Raw genomic sequence first — 24,648 nt, forward strand, 5'->3', positions numbered from 1 at the left:
TATACCTTAATGTGTTTGTTTAAATTCAGGCTGAGTAAAATCTCGTAAAGATAATTACATTTCTCAGTAGTCCAGATTTCATCTTGCTGTTCTTGTCTCCTTTTCACTTTGACTGGTTTAGCCATCAGAAATTTAGCCTTAGAAATTTTCTCCTTTTCTCTCTCCAAATGTTTATGCCTCAGTGGTGGGTTTGTTGGTTGCAATTCTCATTTCGCTTAAACATCATGACATATGAGGTAACTTAGGATGATAGGAACTAGCACTAAAGCTAATTCATAAGTTTCATGGGCTCAATTTTTTTCCAGGATACAGATTTAAAGGTAGTGTATCATTGAATACACTAAGTCTTTGTGTTGCAGGTCTTTGGGCACAATTTGTGTGTGTGTGTGTGTGTGTGTGTGATGGCAGGTGGACCAAGGCAGTCATAGGAATTGGCTCTCTTGCACCCATTTGTTTGGTGGGGGGAGCTTAAGCTTTGGACAATTCCCCTTAGTTTTAAAAACTTGCATCAAACCCACGAAGTGAATTGCACCTCTTGTTCTGAAATGATGCGATCCGGGATGCCATGGAGTCTGTACGTATATTGGATAGAGTCTGGCTAAGGCACAGGCTGATGGGATCTTTGGATATGGGATAAAGTAGACCTGTTTTGAGAATAGGTCCATAACCACTCAAATCACGGTATTCCCTGTGCTCTCAGGCAATTCTACTATAAAGTCCATGGACATTTCCTTCTAGGGTACATGGGAGCTTGCCATTGGTTGTAAGAGTCCCATGGGCTTCCCTGGCCATCTTTTTGCTGAGGCACATACTGGGCAGCTAGCCACATACTGTAGCTCTCAATATCTTTTTTGAGGGATGGCCACCAAAATTCTCTTGGTTAAATAGGTTTTTTACAAATCCAAAGTGCCCCACTGCTTTTGAGTCGTGGCAGGTTTGTAAAATCCTGGCTGACAAGGAGGCAGGGACGTATAGTTTTGACCCACCCAAGCAAGTCTGTCCCTGAGGGTGCATTGCTACTTGTGGGCTATTAGCCATTCATCTTTTAGAGATGATTTTAGTTGGTTTAGCATTTCACTGGATATGTCTGGTTTGATTTTCTCTGGGCCCTCCTAACCACTGCTGCTGCCAGCTTGTTAGAATGAATGACCAGACTATTTTGGGTCTGGCACTATTGTATTGCAGTAACCTGTACAGGGCATCTGCTAGTTCTTCCCCCCTGGAATATAGCATAAAGAAAAGTTAAATCAATTGAAGTACTGTGCCCATCAGGCTTGTTTTGGGAATAACTTTAGTGAGGTTTTTAAAGCTTCCAAATCCTTCTGATCCATCCATATTTCAAATAGGTGTTTAGCCCCTTCTAAGTGCCATCACATCAGTAACACCTATTGAACTACATAAGCCAACTCCTCCCATACCGCCCACCTGTTCTGTATCACTTAGTTTTTTGGAGGGGTAGGCACAGGGTTGAAGGATTCCCTGGGGTTTTTCTTGTAACAATACAGCTCCTACAGCCACATCACTAGCGTCTGTTTGAATCACAAAGGGGGCATCGGTGTTCGGGTACCTTAGCATGGGTTCTGCTGCAAATAGCCGCTTAAGTTTCTCGAAGTCTGCCTGGCACTCCATAGTCCAATTAAGTGGCAATGCTTAATCCCATACCTTTAAAATTGTATAGTAGATACCACTCATAACTGTGGGATACTACGCTTACTAAATTTCTTCCTGTCACACAAATCTAATGTATTATAATTATGTATACTTTGACCCAAATTAAGAAAAAGAGATTCTTTACTGGTCAGTAGTACTTTCCTATGAACAATTTAGCATCACATCTTTGAAGATTTTACAGTATATCTTCTAGTATCTGAGTTGAGGACGTGGCAACCCACAATCTACTGACATTCCAGATAGTAATAACTCTCATAACAGTATAAACAATAAATGTATAGCTGTTCCATTATGACATCATGGTATTACTTATGCCTCTGTAAATTAAAAGGCATGTTTCATTAATAGTTTAAATCATTAACATAGCTATCAATAGCTATTAATAGCTATTAAGTATTTTCTTTAAAGCTGTCTCAAAATGTCAGCAAAATATAGAATAAAGCAGTATAAAATTTGGTACAAACCTATTAATAGCTTTAATTCTATTGCAGTGAGCTAAAGTAATAAACAGTAATGAGAAAATGTGGCTGTAGTCTAAAATGAGACTGACGTAAAATTGAAATTTCGGAGAAAATTTGAATTTAGACTATTTTGTGTTACTAGCAAAGGAACTAGAGCACAGAAAGAATCTTAAAAATATTTCATTTTGAAAGGGTTAGACGATCTAATGTTGAAATGTTTTATCAGTCTTTTTTTCATCATTCAAAATTTTATTAATTTTTTTACAAAGCATAAAATACAAAAATATAAAGAAAGATGAAAGTAAAATAAGGGAGGAAAAGGGGAAGAGATAAAAGTGTAGGGTAGAGTCTTTAGTCTTGTAGGAAGATCAACGAGGGAAAAGAGCAAGAACCATCTTTGTAGAATTACAGGAGACCATTTAACATTTTGAATCCAACTCCCTTGTCACTAACAACATCAAAGCAAACATTCTGCATAGATCACTGCCTAAGCTTTGCTTGAGCAGATTCGGGGAAGAGAACCCACAACTATTTGATTAATTGGATCTATTGTTAAATTGTTCTAATAGCTAGGAAATGGGGTTCTTATAATCAATCTGCTTTCCTATAATTTCCATTCATTACTGTGTGTTTGGCACTCTTATGTAATGGTTAAAGGTTCTGATCTAATGTCACATCCTTTCAGATAGTTGAAGAACAAGATATCCTGAAAAACATCCAGAATATTACGTGTATCTGTCAATTAAGAGCTTATCCCTCATATTTTGCACTGTGGCTCATAGTGAGGTGTTCCCTTTATTTATACTAATGCATAGATTTATACCAAAGTGTCATATCATTTTGATTTGAATATAGAAGAGCTATTTTCAATACACTATTTTGTAGGAGAAGGAGTGGCAGAACCTGGAGGCAGAATTAAAAGAGGATTCAGCCTATCAACTCTATATAGCCACAAATGAACTAAGTCCAATACCGCTTGAATTGTTGACCCTTGTCCAGCATGTATAAGCATGAATAGCAATAAAAAAATCCTGTAAAAGATCAAGTAGAATGGATGCTGGTTTTTTGCAGACTCTCTTTTATTCAAGAGCACGTTCAATTTTTATTCTTTGGTTGACTGGAATGTTACACATAAACATTTTGTATAGAAAAAGAAATATAACATATACATTCATAGGTGAGCAAGACAAACATTGTCCATATTAAAAACTTGTATTTTAGAATGCAATGAGAACTTTGAACCCATCATATATTTGGTATCTTAATAATTAAAAATTGCTTATATAATCCCACATAATATGCACAGCAATGCCATGGCAAGCTTTATAAGCAATTACACTTTTATGGAAAATTACTGAACGAGAAGTATTTTTATTCTTATAAAGGCACTCCATCCAGGCCTCTTGCAGCATAAAGGAAAATATTGCCATTCATAAATTACAGAGTTACTGCAGACTGAAAATATATGAACCATTCAATAACTGAACAGGATACATATGGTAAGTCAAAAGACAATTAATATATAGATGTTGACAAACCTGAATATTTTTTTTAAAAAATCACAGTTCCAGTTTTTGGGAGATCTGATAATGCTGATTATTATCTTTAAACATTGTCCGCCAGTAGGCATGATTAAAAGATCAGTGATATGCCTATTTTCTATATGGGGTTATCCCCATACATTCAGTGATGAAACAGTTAATTTCATAGAATTAGTTCTGTTGCAACTTCTTTTCATTTGAAAACAGACAAATGACAGCATGTACAGATATATAAAATTACAATCATGAATGTAAACAGACCAGCTGTTTCTGCTTTTCTAAAGCCCTGTTAACCTTTTATAGGAATATACTTTTAAACAGTGTTCTGCAGAAACCTTTGTTGCAAACATTTTTTTTTTAAAAAAAGAACCTTTGGAGAGTATGTAAACAGGAAATAAATTCATAAATAATGCAATCAAAATTAATTCATGCCCTATACTAAAGCATAGGTTAGAATACACTTGCACAAATTCTAGATATTGATGTAAACAAACAATGTGGTAAATCATGCATATACTGTCCATGACTGACTCCCAAAATGCCTCATGTTCAAATAGGAAAAAGTAAGAGGTACTTCTATACCAAGACTGAGCACAGGTGTCTGCTTCGGGCAAGATACTAATTTATGAGTACATGACCTTTTGGACAGTGCAACTTTAGCTAAGAAATCTCACTAGAGGTACCTCGATATAATAGGAAAGGATGCAATGCTTCCAGAAACCATATTTAAATTGAAGCATGGAGAGAGATTACAATCTAAACCTTGCATTTGACAGACGAAAGACTGAACAGAATGGAGTTAACACCAAGATTTTGTTCCCTATACAACTGCTGCTGACAGAGAAAATAATTGACATAGGATGAGAATGAGTTTTTAACTTAGTAGTGAGCATGCATGAAATGGAAATAAAATACATTAGCATTAAAATGTTTTCTTTTTAATTTGTTTTTCCTGGCCCTGACTCTTGTCAAGTTAGAATAAATTTTCAGTGAAGCTGATCTGTGAACTGAAACCAAACTTAACTTTTAACGATACAATTGTACAATATTATATACAGTAGATGCTATTAGTCCTTACATGACTCCAAATATATGACACATTAGCTTTAGAGTATTAGTTTCTACAACAGGTTGTTCAATTTTCCTTGCATTTTCAAAGTCCAAGAACCTAAACAGTTTTCATCTGTAAGTCAAACAACATTCATGTGTACCAGAAATAAAGTATAAGTTGCTAAATTCTAGCTTAGGGATCAGTATTCAGAAAAGTAGCCATTAACCAAAGCCATGTTAATATTTCTTGGTAGTGAAAAAAGGCTTATTGTAAACTTTTAAAAGGCCTATTGTAAATCTATCTCCAAATAACAGCCGTTTAAAAATATTTTTGTCTTCTCTCTCTTGCTAGCTGTATCTGCAATACAAACTACTATGCTAGGCTGTTTTGGTTTTGCATTGTGCGCATATTTTAGACAACAATGATGGAAATATTTTGTGCAGTTTTTACATTTAAGATATTGGTACCTTAAAATTACAAGTGTAAACTTTGTTGCTTTTTATATTTTAGAAAGGAAGTCACCTTCAACCTGAAAAATATACAACTTATACATTCCAGAAATTATTTGATATACAATGAAACACACACTGTGTGGCAAATATGATTTCAAAAACTGTCTTTTTCTTTAAGGATTTGTTCGTTATAGAAGAGGCAATGAAGTGTTCCTTCAAGTTTTGACTGAAGTGCTTAATTCCTTTTCAGAAAGCATTTTACTACTAACAACACACTAGTATTATTTAAATCCTTTTTGTCTTCTAATGGTAGTCAAATATCAGGAACTGAAGAGCAAGTGGCATCTGTACAGAAACAAAATATTATTTCAGTCAAATTTTAACACCTCATAACTCACTCTGAATTCAAAACAATTTCTACAAATGAGTTCAAAAATTTTCTCTAACAACTAGTCCGTCTGAAACTTGCATTGTACTATAAATAACTGGGTTTAAATTCAGAATGGTGTTTTGCACACCATTAAAATACATGCTTATGTTTTATGAGCAAAACTAAATCAGAACAGCTGAAAGTCCTTTCAATGCTTAAAACTAAGCTCCTTGCCAAACCTGACTAGATCAAGAGTTTACTCAATTTTTTCAATTATTTAAATGTGTGTTTATCCACTTTTTTGAATCATTCTTAGAACTAAAACTTCTGGATATGTGTTTTACATCATATATCAATTTAAAAATTGGTAATCCTCCACTAAACTTAAAATTATAACTACACATAACTTACAGAAATGTTTACATAATTGGCCTCACATGTGGCTTTTAATCTGAACTTGCAATATTTAATAGAATCCCAAGAAATGAAAAGGACTGGAAGCAAACTGAACAGTTCTGGCAAATGATAGATAGTAAATAAGTCAAGATATTATGAGCAACATCACACAAAATACTTTCAACTATAGTCAGTTAAATCAAGATCTGCAACATATGGGGAACACTACTTCTGGAGCATTCAAACTAAGTAAAAGAGTCTGAAAAATGTGCCAAGCTTCATATTAAACATGATTATTATACAGTACTTTAGAGCAACTCTTTTTTCAACTTTTTCAAGTCACTGGTGCAAGCAAAAACATTTTTAAAAAGGGAGTTTAGAAGAGTTTCTTTTATGTACAGTATCACTTCCATAGGTCAAACTATTTTTTCCATTTGTGTATTAAGCACAATTGTAAACACAGATAGTCCTTGGTTAACAACAATTTGTTCACTGATTGTTCAAAATTACGATGTAAAGAGACAATGCGTGCAGTTACGGCTGTTGCAATGTCTGTGATCATGATTGCAATCTAGTTACTGGCAACCTATTCACACATTACCATCAAGTGCCCCGCAATCATGTGATCACCATTTGCAATATTTCTTGCTGTCTTCCCTAGAAAGTCAATGGGGAAGACAGCAGGGGAGGTCACAAGAACTCCCTCTGGTTTCTGGGGGCTGGGTGGAAATGGTCCATGCCAAAATCCATTTGCAGCATGAGGTGTTTGCAGGCAGCCCCCAGAAACTAAAGGTTATGGGGGCTGACTGCTGAAAACACTCCATGCCAAAATCCTGCTTGGATTTAAGGGTGGACCATTTTTACCCAATCTTTGCAGGACAATGCAGCATATGTCTTCTGATCTTGGGAGGCTGGCTGCAAAAACTCAATAATTATGCCAAAATTCTGCTGGGATTTTTGGATGGACCTTTTTCAGACAGCCTTTTTTGAGAACAAGGCAGAATTCCTCCAGCAGGCAGTTCTTTGACAGGAAAAGAGTAGCTTATTGGAGGGATACAACTCGATATAAAACACTCTTTTTGCTCTGTCCACTTGATCCAGGAGATTGCTTAATGACCACAACCAGGAGTGCTAGGACTGCATTTGTTAAATAAATGAGTTGTAATATTTTGCTTAATGACTGTTTCACTTAATAACTGAAGATTGTTATCTCACTTGTGGCTGTACGTTGAGGACTACCTGTACTTATATGTTATCAGTTAAAGTAAAAAGGTTTTGCCTAATAAAACATTTCTCATCTTTTTAATTCAATGCTGATCAGATAAAACAGAAAATCAGGTTTGTAAAGATTTTAATTAGATTAAAAGTATATAAATTTGATTGTTAAAAGTATGACCAATTAAAAGCTTACTGATATGAGAACATTTAAACTTTTTCAAGCATTACTTACCTGAGGGGCTTCGCTCAACAGATCTCCGCCCTGCAAAGTCTTCAAATGTTGTTGGTTGGATTTTAGCAGGGGTATATGTATTTAAAGAACACTTTCTTTCTGTAATGGATTCAATAAATGATGGAGAACCTAAAAGATTAATGGGGCAGGATAAGTTCTGTAACAAAACCACATTATTTTTTTTAGCACTGCTACGGAGAAATTTCCTCAGTAGAGAACAATCAACCTGTGGAATGGCTTGCCTTCAGAAGTTGTGGGTGCCCCATCAGTGGAGGCTTTCAAGAAGAGACTGGAGAGCCATTTGTCTGAAATGGTATAGACTCTCCTGCTTGAGCAGAGGGTCAGACTAGATGACCGCCAAGGTCCCTTCTAACTGTTATTCTATGTCTATGTGAATCTTTAGGCAATAAAATTACTCAATCTCCCTTAGATCATGAACCACATCATTGAAACACTGGACAGATCGTCTTTGGAATGGTAGTGGAAGTACACTTTCTGGAATTTTCAGTCATCAGTATAAGCAGCTGGATATTGTTTACTGTTGTACATTTGGCTATAGGTTTATTCTTTTTTTTAAAATTCATTAGATTTATCTCTTGTTCTTTCAGGAGTTCCAGACACTATACATTATATATTATCTTCTAGTGAGTTTCCGTGGAGTTAAATCTGGGTCTTTCTCTCATAATCCACACCTTATGATACTACCTTATGATATTACTTCGACTGTTCAAAATTATGACCAAATGGACTTACAACCCATGTCTAAAATTACGGCATAGTTCTCTCACTTGACAACCGTCAAAATTTGCAACCGTAATGGGAAGGCTTATGTGATATTGTAATTGCAATATCATATAAGTTGGTACATGGAAAAGTTTGTAAGTTCTCTTGAGCCTTCAGATGTAGGTGAAGCTGATTGAAAAAGTAGTCTTGAACAAGAGATTGTTGCTGTGGATGGAATAATACAAGCAACTTAAGATTATGGGGATCTTCAGTATTTGTAGAGGTGGAAATAACCTTTGTTATTATATATTCTAAACACATAAATTTGGCAATGTTATAGTATTGTTAAGCAAGTTTCAGCTGAGCAAATCTATCAAAATCCTAAAGCAAAGGAAAAATAAGAAATGCATATTTGTTTGGAAATTGTCTGGCATCCACTAAAGGTCTGGCCATCAAAATGAGTTTTTTCAACAGGCCTTAGGATGGAATATGTACCCTGCATTGTTTGGAATCAAGGTTTTTTAAAATTAAATCTATACAAACAAACAAGCAAATTAATACAATTGTAAGGTAGCCCCTTCTGTAATCTGAATTTTGTTTATCTTAGACATTGTTTTGTACAGTATCTGTGTCTTAGATTCTGTTCTTCTAAACCTTAAGTATATAAAGAGATACGTAAGGAACTCAAAGTGCTAATTCTCATTTTTAATGATTTGTCTACACTTAGCAATGTTTTGCAGTTTGAAAAATAGAATGTATAGTAAATAATTACGAAAGGAAGCTGTAGATGTACGTGGAAAATTTTCACACGAGGTTGAGGCTGTAATTGAGGCAAGAAATTCATCCACTTGCTTTAAAGACAAGGAGTTATGGAGAGTTTCTAGAGGACAAATTGAAGGCACCATGGAATATAATTCAAAGCCTAAAAAAGAAAAAAAACCACAGATTTTTACCATAAAAGCCCTGAAGCACTGAATTCTTTTTTTTTTTGGGTAGTAAAGTGATCTACAAAAGTTTAAAGGTACAATAGGAAAAAAAAAGTACCCGAGGCCATGTGTAGTGAAATATGTTTCAACAGAGCAATTTTCTGATTTTGACAATTCTTTTGTTCTCATCAAAAGTAGTTCCAAAATTTTGCCTGATTCTACAGTGTAAATTTTCAGAGATAGTACACGTCAAACAGGAGAATAAAGAATGGCCAAAAATCACTCAAGTATATAAATACATATAAATACACTGACCACTTCACAAACTAAAGCAATACTTAGACCAAAGGATTCAGAGGTTATTTCACATGAAGCTTATAATTCTATATAATCTTAATAGAACATGCATATTTAAATTAGCAATTTATCCATAACTTACATAGCTGTAATCTTACAGTCACATATATATGCATTTTAGCAAAAGACCTATTTAAGAATTAGTTAAGTTAATGTTGAAATATATCCTATGAAACTGTTTCCCACCCACATTTGAAAATAATTTGGAAGGTTTTAAATTATACAATTCTGAGTTAAAATTTAAGAAAGCTCCTTTCATAAAATATCAACATGCAAGACTTTACATGTGTTAAATAATACTTGCCTCATTAATTATATAATTATTTTAGACAAAACTATAGGTATTCTACTATTTAATAAGAAAACTTAACAAATAAACAAATAGTTGATTTTGTGTATATGTATACATACAGACATACATGTGAGATTTAAAGGAATTTCATGAACTGATTATGACAGTGGCCCACAAAATGATGTCCATATATTATATTGTTTAAAGAATGAAACTGTATTTCATTCAATAATTTAGATCTCTAAATTATTTTCAAGGCATTTATTTCAAAAACAAGGACACATTTAAAATGTAATATTAATGTTAACACAATCTATCAATGATTTCAATATCACTTTTGCCTCATTTTTTTAAAAACCTGTAATATTTCATATGTAAAGTAATATTTATTAAGGATATTTAGGCATTTGGTTTAATTGTAGCAATTAAGTTTCTATGGATAATTCAAATTAATTGTATTTAATGCTTGGTAAAATAAACTACAACAGTATACATGCAGGCAAGCGCAAACCCTTTCTTTGCATTACAGTAAATTCCACAAGAACTGCAGCTTTTCTTTACCAGAGAAAAATCTATAAGCACAAGTAACTCCAGGATTACAAGAAGGAATTTTATAACAAACTATTTTTTCTCTTAAAGAGCTCATGCCTATCCAAATGCTTAGATATCAGTACCTTGGAAAAAATGTAGAGGAAAATTGTGTTATAATTAGTATCTTTCCTTGGCTATAGAGTAGTCACGCAAATACTCAACCTTTAGCAGTTCTATTATCTAATTATCAAATGCTCTTAGATATTTCCTAAGAGGCTGTTTCTGTGAAAAGAAAAAGAAAACTTCTTTCTTAAGTTAATGTCTTAAAAACAAGCCCAGCTTTTAATTAAACAATAGTTCTAGGGTGATTTTTATTGCAAGATATACCTCTATCTCAAAATGGAAGACAATGAAAGGGTTAGCGCAGCAAGAGAAAGCCACCCTGCCGTCTTACATTTGTAAGCTATAAAGACGTACCACTGAAGCCTAGAAATTCCTCAGAGGAAACCGACCAGCACCTATAGAGGTCTGGATGCTCTGCACAGAGGCCCAGAAAAGGTAAAGCACTGTCAGTAGGTACTGATTTCACCGTATTTCTTTTACTCAAGATGAAAAAAAAGGGAAAGACTGAAAAAAAGGTTAGGGTTACCAAAGTCAAGAGAAAGAGAGGCTCCAATGAAAAGGTGAAGAAAAGACAATAAACCACACCTGTCTCTAAGAGTCAGTACCAATGTATCAAAAATATCTTTAACATTCAAATGAATACCTAAAGCATACAATAATTTATTAAAGATACTTAGAAACATATTTAATAGATCAGAGAAAGCTTTGTAATATAGTTGTGCATAATATACAAAGTATATTAAGAACATAATTTAGGTGAAATGTATTTAGCTATTAGAATTTTCTTGCTTATGTAAATATGTAATAGTTAACATTAAAAATCCAACGTTGTTGCTTTGCATTATTGCATTAAGCTTCTCTCTCTTTTTAGTTGGCTTAATTTTAGAGCTCAAACATGTTTTCACATGTTCCAAACAAATTTCCAAATCCATAAAGTATTTAAAATATATACAAAATGTCTTCAAAAATATTTTTCATAACTAAAGTAGACCTGTTACAGGTAGTCCTTGCTTTCTGACTGTTACTTAACAACCATTTGAAGTTATGATGGACTCAAAAAAAGTTACAACTATCCTCAAGTTACAATTGCTGCACCATCCTATGGTCACATAATCACAGTTCAGGTGCTTGACAATTTGCAACCTGGTGCACTATCCCATGGTCACATGATCACATTTTACAACTTTTTTGCCATTTTCTGGCAAAAAACACCCATTGGATAAGCTGGATTTGAAGTTATGAACATGTGATTTGCTTAACAATCATTTAATTTGCTTAACAACCACAGTGAGTCACTTAACCATTGTAAAAACAGTCATAAAATCAAGTCCAGTCATACGGTGACTCAACTTCGGACCACAACAAATTATGACGAAAATTCCAGGCTCAACTATGATCATAAGTCAAGTATTTCCTGCGTTATTTAGATTGTTTCTAATAATCAAGTGTATCAAAGAGTTAACAATAATTCTGTAACTTCAGTAAGACCCCACATTTCTTTTTTACTTATTGATTTTTTTTCTTACTTAATAGTACTGGAAAATATGGAATTAAGGACTAAGGGAGCATTATTATTGTGTGGCAGTCAGTTCAGTTTCTGTAATAAAAAGATTCACTCTGGAAAAGTTTGTGCAAAATGTTTCATATGGGAATTGAAAAAGGCTGTTTTCCCCCAACATTTAATTTTAACAACAAGAACAGTTTTGAATTCATTCACAGTCTTGAAGGGAATTCAGCTATATATTGATTAAATAAAACCCGGTTCCATCATAATGGGAAGATGATTTAAATAAGGGAAACAACTCATGATAATGTTAGTATAGTGTACTGTTTTAACTTTTATTTTAATGCAATGCAATTTCAAGAAAGATGATTGATAGATTTCATTTTAAATGACAATTTAAATTAACAAGGTGCTCTTATCAATAACTGTTAATGAAATTAAATAAACAGTACCCCAAGTTTAAAGGCAGTGTAGCTTGGGGTGCTGGAGACAAAAAGAAGTAGAAATGCCTTTTCTTTTTTGCCTTCTGCAATTCTCAACACCACCTGATGGTTGCTATTGGAAACAAAATGCTTAAGAAAATACACTTTAATCTGATTTAGCAAGACATTTTTTTATGCTGTGGTACAAAGGTTCAGGATGAAAATATCTAATGCAGCAAGAAGGCAAAGAATATTATGAAGAGAGTCCAAGGAGCTTTAAGATCAGAAAAGTTTTTAAAAACATTAAGATGTATTCATTGCAACAGTCATTTGGATGAATGTGTATAATTAGACTTGAACTAATTTTTCATATTATTTCCCCAAAAGATTTGATGTGTGAATTAAAAAAAATAAAATTAATATATGAAAAGGGATTAATTAATTGCCATACCTAATAATTGGATAAATGTCTATGTGCTTAAGATGGAATGTAGAAAGATAGTGGAATAATAATATGCATCCCATTTTTGAGAGGGATGAAGCAAGGGAATATTTTTTTTAAATAAAAGCAAAACATACCATTGGTTGGGTGTCGAGCAAATGTGATAGAAAACCTTTTAACAGCAGAACCACGTGTGGTGTCTGAGAAAGAGAAAAACAGGTACCTGAAATTCAAACCAGCTACCGGAGAAGAGGGACATTTCAAGAAAAGACAGGAAGGTGGGAAGAAGGGAAATTTTAAAAAAAAGGTTAGAATTAAGTGGCATGCAAAAGGTATTGGAAAAAGTGCATAGGCCAGATAGATTTAAAAATAACTTTTGCTTGAGATTAACTAGGATTTGAATGGAGTGCATGGATTTAAAGGAGTAACTGCAAATTCGATGCACAAAATTATGCATGATTGGCATTTAATGTTCAGGTAGTGACAGCAGAAAAAAGGTGTATGTGTTTTTATTCTCAAATATGTTAGAAAACATTGCAATACCATTCAAAATTTTGTGCTGTCATTTCCATTAACTGTCCAAAGCCTAAACTATAATTTTAAAACATCTATATTTTTATTGTTTCATTCCTTACCAATTTCAAGAATTTTCAAAATACATTTTTCAAAACACTTTTGAAGTGATACTTCATAACATTAATATTTTTATAGATTGTATTTCTTAAAGCTTTTATTCAGAAGATATGTTACAGAAGAACTGAAGAAACATTAACCACAACCTAATGCTGAAAAAATAAGCAGTAAGATTCACTGTACTTAAAGTGCCAAATAATAACCTAGCTTTCCTCTCAGTCAAAAGATTTAGGCCTTTTTTAAAGTTTTCCTTAGTGTGCAATATAGAGGGCATGTGTAAATGTAAATGCATGTGCGAAAGTGTGCACATACCATCTATGCAGCCAGAAGAAGTCAGCTTTTTACGATGAGTACGAGCATAATCCTGTAGATTAGGTGCACTTGAAGACCCCCCGAGCACTGAGGTGCTAAACAGGCTCGCACAGTGAGACCCTGATGGGAGTTAGAGAAAATACATACAAAAACCAGGTGTTCTTCTATTCATATTGGGATGCATGCAGCATGCAAGCACTTTGATCTTACCACACAGAAGGCACCTTGTGGCATTGCCTTGGACAGATTTACATTATGCTTGTAGCATCTTAGTGATATTTACAGTAATTTCCTATAATAATTTGTGTTTAAAGTTCTTTTCACCAAAGATAAGGTTGTCCTTAAATGAAGGATAAACAAACTTGGCAAAGGAAAAGCAGGCAATATAAAATAAAAAGAGTGGAATTATAAAGGTTAGATTTCAGAAACTGTACTTGAACTGGAAAAAAAATGAAGATAGAATTCTAGATACAGCAGAACTGAACACATATTCGTATGCAAATTTTCCTGGAATTCTTGAGTATTTATCAAACAATGTGCTTGTGGCTTACATCCATTTGGGTCTTTGGTAGATGGATCCTATGAAATATACCCAGTAGCTAAATTCACTCTACTTGTATTAAAATATATTAATTTCAAATTAATATTGAAATTGTATAAAACAATTTTTGCTAATAACTAAAAACTTACTTATAAAAAGTAATATTAATATACAATAACACAAGGTTTTTTTCTGTGGCATATCTACACTATCTAATTCACATTTAAAAGTTACAAAAGAGGCTACTGTAGATGCAATTTATTTTTTTCAACTATTGATATAATGCGTTTCTCAATTGAACTTGTAACAGGGGAAATTTCCTACCATATTTGAAAACTGATCTATATAACTTTAACCATATATGCCCATAACTGCAAGGAGTTGCAGTAGCCATTGATGACCTAACAAAAAGCAAAACATTACTAGCACCTGTGATGATGAAACCCATCCAATGTAAACGAGTGCTACATCTGTAGCAAAAATGTTGGAACCAAAGATGTACCTTCACTTATGCACATAAGTAGATCAGGTGTTTTTTTTCCACATTGACAATACGATATAGCATAGAGAGGAAGACTGGAAATTAGAAAAAGTAAATTCAAAAAACCGAGAGCACCTGATGTATATACATTTGTCTAAGGCAGGGGTCAGCAACCTGAAACAGTGAAAGAGCCACTCGGAACCGGTTCCCTCACAAAAGGAAAAACTGGGAGCCGCAAAAATGTGTGCACATGCGCGTACATGCGCACATGTGCAGAACAGGGTTTGACTGAAGAGTGGAGCCAAGGCAAGATATGCGCCTACCCTGCATATTTGAATTGATTGGTTGAACTTTTTTAGTCCCACTTTTTTTTTGGGGGGGGGGAAACTGCACATGGCAGAGGACTGGGAGCCGCAGGAGACGGCTGAAAGAGCCGCATGCGGCTCCGGAGCCGCGGGTTGCAGACCTGTGGTCTAAGGTAACTTCTGATATGATTTAACACCAAATAGGCTGCATTGAGGGACTAAAGAATTTAATAGAGAAATACAGAAATTTTAAACTGGTTACCTGTCAAGTTATTTGCCAATATTTATAATTCTGGATGTTCTGAAAGTTATACAAACCAGATCATCTATATCTAACAACACAAATAATCAACAATGTACTACTGACAACATATTAGGTTGCAGGAAGTGAATGCTGAGCCTAAAAAGCCTCTACATTTGCTTTGTTAGAAGACTAGTTCCGCTGAGCTGGTTCTCTTTCCCAGTTAAAGAGTGTATAAAAAGAATTTTAGCTTTGAAAACTGGTAACTTGTGATTACTTTTTCCTTTCTTCCTTCATCATCCCTTTTTGGATTTGTGAAATCATTTACTGTAAACCTGTAAATAATTAATGGCTTTGTTGGTTTCTGATTTTTATTGTAACACGCCCTGGAAATCTTTTTAGATGAAGAAGGCAATAATGCTTTCAATATTGATAATACCATAAAGTATGATTTAATAAAATCAGTATCCTTCTGCAGTATTATTTAGAAAACAGTATTTGGATTAAAATAAAATGTGCTATAAGACAGCAGTTACAATATCTATCTATGTTTATATACTGAAAGCTGTAGTTGATGGAATTTGGGGTAGTGCAAAGAACTTTTACTGTTGTTTTAAAGAAAAAAGGAAGATAGCAAATAAGAAAAATAAGAATGGCTTGATTTTCAAGAGCATCTTAATTGATACAAAGGAATATCATCCCAATAATCTTAGTGTTTTTGGTATTAATCCAATATCAGTTGGTATTAAAATTAGTGTGATGCCAAATTTCAGACCTACAAGTTTTATCAGAACAATATTAAAACCAGGGTACTTCTATTTCAAAAAATTGGGATTTTATTAGATATACATACCTATACTACTGGTCTTTTGCTCCACAATTGTTCTTGGAGGTCGAAAAAGACTATTATTTTCTGATGGTGCCTGGACATAAGAAAGAGATAAATAAGGAAAGCAGTCTAATGGGCTGGTTGAATCCATTAAACTTGAAACAGCCACCTGCTAAGACAGACAAGTATTAAAAAGCCATACAATGGGTTAGTAGAAATACCAACATAATATGAAAGATCATGCAATTATTGCTGAAGGGGTTCCATTTCACTCATGAGATCCTTGCAATGAAGTGGTGCAAGCAGGCATTCATGATAAAACAGGACAGACACCAAGAAAATTATGAAAACACAGATCATTTTAGTTTAGTTTACCAAATGAATACTCCTAAACTGCGCCTGTATTGGAAGGGGGGGGGGGAAAGGAAACACAGACAGGCTGATGAAGTCACCATACAATCACTGAACCATATGCAGCCCTACGAGAATGAATTCCTGATGTTCAAAACTTAATACTTATTCTCTACACATCAAAATATTTTAAGTCGAGAGCAAATAGAAACAACAGTTTCTTAAAGAAAAGTTTTCACAACAGAACACCATCCGTTGTTTAGTATAAACAATACAACTGCTTTAAAGTATTAGCCTTTGGACTAACGTATTTAACTAAATATACAATATTATATTCATTTTCCCATTTCAGCATATTTTATACGACAATGGGTGAAGTACTGTGAGGAGGAGGAGGAGGAGGAGGAGGAGAGGGGGGAGGGGGGAAAAGTATATCCAGTTAATGTATGGAGAAAATAATGATTAGTACTAATGATTTTTTTTCCTGCACAGTTAATGACAACTGAAAATATTATCTATTTCTAACCCCAAATATAGCATAATCCAATTATTTCCAAATCATTCAGTTTTGCCTGCCACCAAATTAGATGCTCTGCTATTATTTATTTAGGAAAAAAAGCCTTGAAGGACAGCTAAGCCAGAGCTTAGGTCTGTTTCATTAGGCTGCAACCCATAATAATCCATACAGTGCTGAAAGAAACTAATTCCATACCCAAATACGTTCAGTGAAAATTGTGTAGGAAAAAGCGAACAAAAATAAGACATGCACTTGCTTTTTTCCCCCCCAGGCATTTTTGGAAGTAACTATTATTTTTAAAATAATATTTTAATGGAAGGTGAAGTAATTTACTTTGAACAAAATCCAGAACAAGGGATTAGATGTCCTTAAAGACAATTGGTTCCTGCTTGGAATGCACAGTAACGTTTAATGAAGTAAAGTTTAAAAACCTGTTGCCATGAGCCAAAAATACTGGATGTGAAAGCCAATGATTTAGGGGAGACAGGGGAAGAAGTGATTTGTTCCCCTGATCTGCGTCTTCGACGCCCAGTACCCACACCACTGGTATGATGCAGCCACTCTGGGCTAGACACACTCAGGGGGCTCTCTTCCTGGAAATGAGAAAGGGGGCAAAAAAACAGCAAAGCATGCAACGTTAGAGTCAGAGCTAAATGATAAAAAAAATAAAATATAGTTCCACTCTTTTCTAAATAGCTCGATTCTAACCAAACAAAACCCATCAGCAACTATTCAGCTACTGGTTTTGCTTCAGGTACATCAGCAATATTAATAGTGATTTTTAAAAGTCTACACAGAAATGAGTAAAACTGTGTGTGTATGTCTGTGTGTTTTAGACATAAACATAATTCTGGGTAAAACATACACACAAACACATACATACACTTTTGCTGCATCTTCTACCATTAATGGAGTATTCTTATGAAATAAAATTAAAAACTCTTTGGAAATTATATAACTGAACTTTGATAGCAGTAGCAGATAACTTCTTAAAGCTGAAGATATACATTATTAACTTTTTCTAATTAGAAATCAGTGAAATCAATAGTCTGGTTAAGCCTTATTTTTCTTTTGGTTTTAAGTGCAGATAAATGAACCAAATCAGTCACCAGTAAAAAAAAACTTCCACATCAACAATGTTCCATACACGTAAATCTCAATACAGTAGATCACTTGAAAGATTGTTAAGTATTAAGTATCAAGATCAAGTTCACAAGGAATATTTTCTTTAAAAAAATAACATTTTTTGTTTATAAATGACAAAATTACAAATAATTTATGTCGATATACACTGATGGTAACAATCTCAGGATCTAGAGAAAAAGTGAGTAGAAGTCATTTTATGAAATATGTTTGTAACAAAAATATTTTATTTTAAATAAGATTTTTCAGTATTTTTCTTTGAGATGAAAAGAATTTGACAATATCCTTTAAATGTATACAAACGATGCCTTCAAAAGAAATGTAATAAAGTGTAACTGTAACAATATTTTCAGGCTTCCATATTTAAGTTTCAAATAACTACCTTCAGTAAATAAAGATTTTAATTGGTATAGAACTAATAGAACTCACATGTATAAATCAAAAACTAGAGAGGATAGGTATAATACTGTTATAGCAGATCTTTTTGCATCCTGAAAGAAAGCATGTTTCAAAAATATTCATATATTATTACAAATTATAAGCTGTTGAAATTTAATAAAAGTATTTATGCTATTATAGTAATACATTTTCCCATTATTGTAAGCGACAAATGCTATGGAAATATAGTAAAGGAAGGACAGGTTACAGAATTTGGTTACAACAGACCAGCTAACTAAGAAGTGTTCTTATGTCAAAAGAATTCAGTGCAATTGCTAGATGAAAGATAGGAGGGCTCAAAATAACAAGACATACATTATGTACAGCAATTGTTGGAAAATAGAAGTTTATGTCACAAGAGCTAACACTGAATTGTCAATGGACAGAAGGAAGAGCCCCTACAAGTAAAGATTTGGAGACGTCTGCAGCAACAGTTACTGGCTTCAAAATGGAAGTGTGCAATGTGTGCAAAGCACATTATGTTGTGATTCAGGGTCAGCCTGTGGGTTCGGCAGTTGGGTCGGACGACTCAGAGGAGGAGGAGGGGGGTGTTGAAGACCTTGCTGAGGGGGTTGAAGATCTTGCTGATGAGAGCCCTCAGCCAGGCCCCTCCCACTTGGTCACCATGGAGACCCAGCTGTGTGAGCCTGACAGCGTGGATGAAGATGACCCACAGCTGGCCCTGTTCAAGGACGCCCGACGCAGGAGGCAGTCAATTAGGAGTAAACAGAGGAAGGCAATGGGGCTCCTCGGAAGGAGGCAGAGAGAAGCCACGCCCTGAACTCTATATAAGGGGAATGTGTGGGAGGGCTGGTTTGCTGAAGGCAACCGCTTGGATAGTTCCTGTTTCTTAAAGCTCCTGTTTGTCTTGTTCCGTTTGTTTTTGTAGCAATAAATTTGGCAGGCGTAATTCCAGCCTCTTGCCTTCTTGTAAAAGGGGTTGTCCCTGCCTTTTCTGCAGGGCCGGTAGCAGGCTGGTACAGAACACATTAAAAGGGGCTAGGGCTTTCGTTTTGAAGCCAGTGACTGTCACTGTGGATGCCACTGAAGGCAGCTTAACTGATTATGTTTGCTACATTTAAGCACCGTTTAAGCAATTCTCTCTGCCAAACCTGAGCTACTGTTCTTATAATGGTTACTAATAGACCTTTATAGACAGACAAAACTTGCACAAAGCAGAAGATATTTTTTTAAAGACTGAGAGGAATGGCAGGTAGTACAAAGACTAATAAATTCTGCCAAAATCTTAAGACCTACAGCAGACAAAGGAAGATTTTCTATAGTTCAACCATGCCATAAGAAACACCCATGGACAGTTTGGACAACTGACCACTTCTGCTCCGGAATACAAAGCGGAAGCAAAGAAGGTTTGTTGTCAAACCACTACTTCCAGATTATCTAATGCCTCAGTTTTTCCTACGTAAGCAATGCCAATTACTCTTTAACTGTTTGGATATTTTTTTTTCTCTTCAAGTCAGTTTTTGACTGCTTCCAACTGCCTGGTCTTTTCCCTGCAGTTTTCTTGGCTAGATTTTTCAGAAAATCCTGCTTCCCTGGGCTGAGAGGGAATAGCAATAGCACTTAGACTTACAGTATATGCCACTTCATAGTGCTTTACAGCTCTCTCTACAGAGTCAGCATATTGCCCCCAACAATCTGGCTCTTCATTTTACCGACCTTGGTAGGATGGAAGGCTGAGTCAACCTTGAATGGGTTCAGCAGTGAGCTCCCAGCAGTGAGCTGAATTAGTCTGCAATACTGCATTCTAACCACTGTGCCACCACAGCTCATGACTGCCCTTGCCTAAGACCAGTCAGCTGGCTTTTTGCCTGAAGTGGGACTAGAACTCATGAACTCTAGTTTTCTAGCCCAATGCCTTAACCCAGGGGTAGGCAACCTCGGCTCTTTTATGACTCATGGACTTCAACTCCAAGTTGAAGTCCATGAGTCATAAAAGAGCCGAGGTTGCCTACCCCTGCCTCAACCATTATACCAAACTGATTGCAGTACTTCTGTTTAAACTAGTTAAAAAATACTAAAATTCAGTTACATTACATTGCCAAATGTTTTGGAATTACTGTACTTGTATTACTCTTTCCTCAGAATTAAAATGTAAAATATTAGCATACAGGATATGATGTAGTTTGGGGTTTTTCTTCAGCCTTTGAAACCATTCATAAAAAGGTCAGTGAACATCTTAATCTGTTTCACTACTGAGAAATAAGTTTATTATAGCAAATCTCTCTTCCTGAGTCAGACCACCTCATTTTACGATTTTTTTGCTAATCCATATTCCAAATGTCTAGGAGCATCTCAATTTTTTATTGCATGTGGAATCAGGATTAGGTTCTCTATAGGGTCACATGCAGTTTTATAATTTAAAATTTAGGCTAAAATTTATTTTCATTAATGGCTCGCTTGTCTCTCTGATTCTTCTGGATACATTTCTATTATCTTGAAGAAACATATTCCAAATCTAAAATATTGTGAACTCTTCTGTCCAACTTTTGGTTTTCCTTAGGTTTGAGATAAAATGGAACTAAGGTAAGTATATATTTGGCAAGAAAAAAAAATAGAACATCTTCCAAAAACTATGACAGTAGACTATTGGGAAGAATTTCAGCCTATTAATACCGCATTTCTACCTCAGTGGAGAGTGCTTAATTTGGCCAGATTTGATGCTGTGCCATACCTATTTGATATTTTACATACTGTAGTTCAAATATTCTCAGCAGGTTATAATCATGTCATTAAAACATCCATGGTACAAAATAAATGAAGTATGCAATTGTAAATAATCTTAAAAAGTTTAAACAAAAAAATAAAAATAGTAGAAATAATCAAGCAAGCAATCAAGAAAGATGACATCATGTCAACATAAAAAAGGCTTCTGAATTAATTTTTAAAAGCCTAATAAGTGTCAAAGAATGGAAGCGAGTACAATCTTCTGGTGCAAGAGTAATTATGCCATACCTGGTGAAGGAAATTGAGCATGTTATGCATGTATTGCTGTATTGTCAATTTTACACAGCCAGAAACACTGATTTAATATTCCCACTTTATCCAATTGTGCCAGTATGACTCAAAGCTGATTAATTCCCAGAAATCTACAAAAGGTTCATTAATTCTGTTCTATAACTACTATTCAGAGTAATGCAGACTTTCCTGAGATGTTTAAAAACTTGATTTTCCCTTTGCTTCCTTGAGTATCTTCCTGATTAAGTATAATATTATAATTAAGTAAATTATATACAAGAGTATTGTGGGAATGTGTGCACCAATGGAACACCTCAGAGGCCAGATTAGGTATAGACTGCCATGGAGAAAATCTATCTTTATGGTTGCTAGGAGTTGACAGTGATTTGATGGTACATAATCAATCAACTAACCACTATAATACTAGTACGTTTTCTAATTTTTCAGTATCACGAACATTAATTATATTGATTAGTTGGGGAAGAACTGTAATTTAAAAAATTACTGGGATATCTAAACTTACTTCTGCTGAACCCATTTTCCTGGGTCTTGAAAGGGGTGACTTCCTGTGTATATGGATTGGATCTGACACCATTGGCTTGAACATCATTACTGAACGATCAGTTTCATCTCTTTTATAAGCATGGGGGTCCTCATCATTCTCATTTCTATGGGATGTTTGTTTTGAATCATCGTTCTACAAGAAAACAGATATTTCATGTGATATAAAATTTCATCAAGCATACTAAAAGCATAATTCCTCTGAATATTAAATACCATGACCCTAACCAGAATTGTACAGTGTTGCGACTATGACATACTTACAATGTCATTCCCATTCAGTTATTAATCAAGTAATGTTAAGAGAGACACCTGTGATTTTACTGCCAGCTTCTCCATTGACTCTGCTTGTTGGAAGCCAGTTGCAAAGCACACAAATGGAAATCACATGACCGCAGGCAGGACACTGTAACAGTAAATGCCCACCAGCTGCAAAGTGCCCAAATCTCTATCACTTTACCGCGGGGATTTTGTAAATGTGAGGATCAGTCAGGAAATTATTTTTTAAGTGCCACCGTTAATTTCTAATGGTCAGTTAAACACGACAGTTCTTAAGCAAGATCTATTATATCTTGTCCATATTGAAAAGCACTCTAAATCAAACATACCTAATAACAAAGGTATTAATTCTATTATAACAGCAGTCTAATTCAATTTGTAATGCAAGTCCTTGCTAATTATCACTTGATAGACTGGCTTCTGATTTTTATACAATTACATGGAAAAAGTACAATACTGACTGCCTTAAAATAGTTAAGTACATCTCCAAATATATTTAAAAGAAGTTTCTAAACTTAAACCAAAAAGAAAACTGGAGATTTTTATTTAAGCAACCAAATGCTGTGAAATGACATGAAAAGTGCTCTTAAGTTTCATATGAGAAACATTTCTAAAAACACTTACCTCCCGTGAAGCAGGTCTGTAACCAAAACCTGATGGTAAGTTTTTATCTTCTTCACAGCCTTTAGCTCCTGGACTAAAATGTAACTCCACATGGAAGCGTTCTTCTGACGAAACCTCCTAAATAAATGGATGTCAGGTCATATTCTGACTATATGTAATTGGCTTTTGTCTTAAATTATTTTTTTATTGTTTCCTTACCTTATTTGGATCTTCATACAGCATGATAACTATTTGGGTCATGTAATTGAGTTCACTGACAACATTGAGATAATCCATAGCTCTCTTCCACTGTTCATCTTTTGATGCCTTAGATAAAAAAAAACACGTACATACCATTTGTTTAGTATTGTCTCTGTGTTGATCCCCCTTTTTACCTTAACACTTATATTAAACTAATTGTATGTTGCAATCCTAAGCGAACTTACCATATAGGAACTCTGAATGTATTTTCAATTGATCTATCTTATAATTCATTTTTATATATTAACTTATCAAGTGATGACAAGCAAAACATCAGAAAAATAAAGACACATAGCCAGCCAGAAATTAGTCTTAAAACATTCACTTTTTGCATATTATTTTTTAACTTACTAGCAAATTCAGTAACATGCACACCAGGCTATTAAGCTTGTTCAACAAAATATGGCTTTAAACCTTAGTTTAGTTCTATCTTTTAACTAGTATTTTAATCTGTTTTAGATCACAATGAAATCACAAAAAGGTGATTAGATCACCTTTAGATCACAATGAAATCACAAAAAGATTTTTGCAAGCTATATCAGTCAATGTTTCCATTATTGAAATGGTTAGAAGTCAACTGTGATGACTCTCTAGATAATTCTTCAGGTTATTTGCTGAAAGAAAAAAATATTACTGAATAAGTAGTTTATTGAGTTGATTATTAAATGTGCCTACTTGTATATCTTCAGCGATTCTGAAAAGGAATACCACTGAAACACTTACATCACATAAAGAACCATAGCGAAGAGTTGAAAGCAAAGAATGGACATGACTCTCACTGGTGAAGTACAGCCTAGTTCGAACATGACGTTCAGGAGACATAACCCCACTAGAATATCTAAAAATAAAATTGCAGAAGTGAGTAAAGGGCACCATACATTGCATCTAAATCTAAAAATCTAAAATTTCTAGATCTAAACTCTAAACATTAACTAACAAACGTTCCCACAGTTTTCTACTAATAATAATGAATTAGGCACACCCTTTAAGCTTCTGTATGAATTTTCTCCTATTCATGATTAATTCACCTAGGCATAAAACAATATATTTTTGGTTTTTTGTGCTTAAATTTTATACAGCCTTTATGAATACATACTTACCTTGGACCTAAATTTCAAGTGGGGGAACTCTGAAATCTTAATCAGTGCTACATTTATGTTTAAGAAAAATATATGCTTTATACTCTGAATTATCTGAAACCCTTGTTTTAAGATGCAAAATATAATGCTGTATTTGAAAATCTGCACACCCTTCATCAAAAATAAAATCAGAACCTTTGCCTAGAAGCTAAACTGCAAGTGTGACATGTGAGATATTAAAACTTAATTACCTTTGAAAGTAATGGAAATTAAGTTCAAGTGTCTCAATTTACCATATTTGCGATCATGTATAAATGAAGACCATAGGTTTTTTAATGCTTAAATTATATAGATTTCATATAAGGACTGGAGGCTATCATTTTAAA

At 34.3% G+C, this 24,648-nt stretch overlaps 1 protein-coding gene across 3 annotated transcripts in view; it reads right to left on the bottom strand.

Moving 5' to 3' along the window:
- Positions 1 to 3,189: 3,189 nt before the first annotated feature.
- The window catches only part of PPIP5K2 (diphosphoinositol pentakisphosphate kinase 2), a 63,560-nt gene continuing 42,101 nt past the window's right edge, over positions 3,190 to 24,648 (bottom strand). Inside the window, exons 21-31 of one of the 3 annotated variants that reach the window (XM_083354543.1) lie at positions 23,907 to 24,021; positions 23,142 to 23,249; positions 22,944 to 23,060; positions 22,003 to 22,176; positions 17,354 to 17,515; positions 16,079 to 16,148; positions 13,658 to 13,777; positions 12,850 to 12,912; positions 8,888 to 9,037; positions 7,393 to 7,521; positions 3,190 to 5,521 (exon numbers count right to left, since the gene is read on the bottom strand). In XM_083354543.1, coding sequence (XP_083210669.1) covers positions 5,490 to 5,521; positions 7,393 to 7,521; positions 8,888 to 9,037; positions 12,850 to 12,912; positions 13,658 to 13,777; positions 16,079 to 16,148; positions 17,354 to 17,515; positions 22,003 to 22,176; positions 22,944 to 23,060; positions 23,142 to 23,249; positions 23,907 to 24,021 — 1,240 coding nt within the window. In that variant the 3' untranslated portion in view covers positions 3,190 to 5,489. The remainder of the gene's footprint in view (positions 5,522 to 7,392; positions 7,522 to 8,887; positions 9,038 to 12,849; positions 12,913 to 13,657; positions 13,778 to 16,078; positions 16,149 to 17,353; positions 17,516 to 22,002; positions 22,177 to 22,943; positions 23,061 to 23,141; positions 23,250 to 23,906; positions 24,022 to 24,648) is intronic. The other 2 variants (XM_083354541.1, XM_083354542.1) reach the window with 2 other exon arrangements.

The sequence above is a fragment of the Vipera ursinii genome, assembly GCF_947247035.1.
Source record: "Vipera ursinii genome assembly, chromosome: 2".
Taxonomy (NCBI): Eukaryota; Metazoa; Chordata; class Lepidosauria; order Squamata; family Viperidae; genus Vipera; species Vipera ursinii.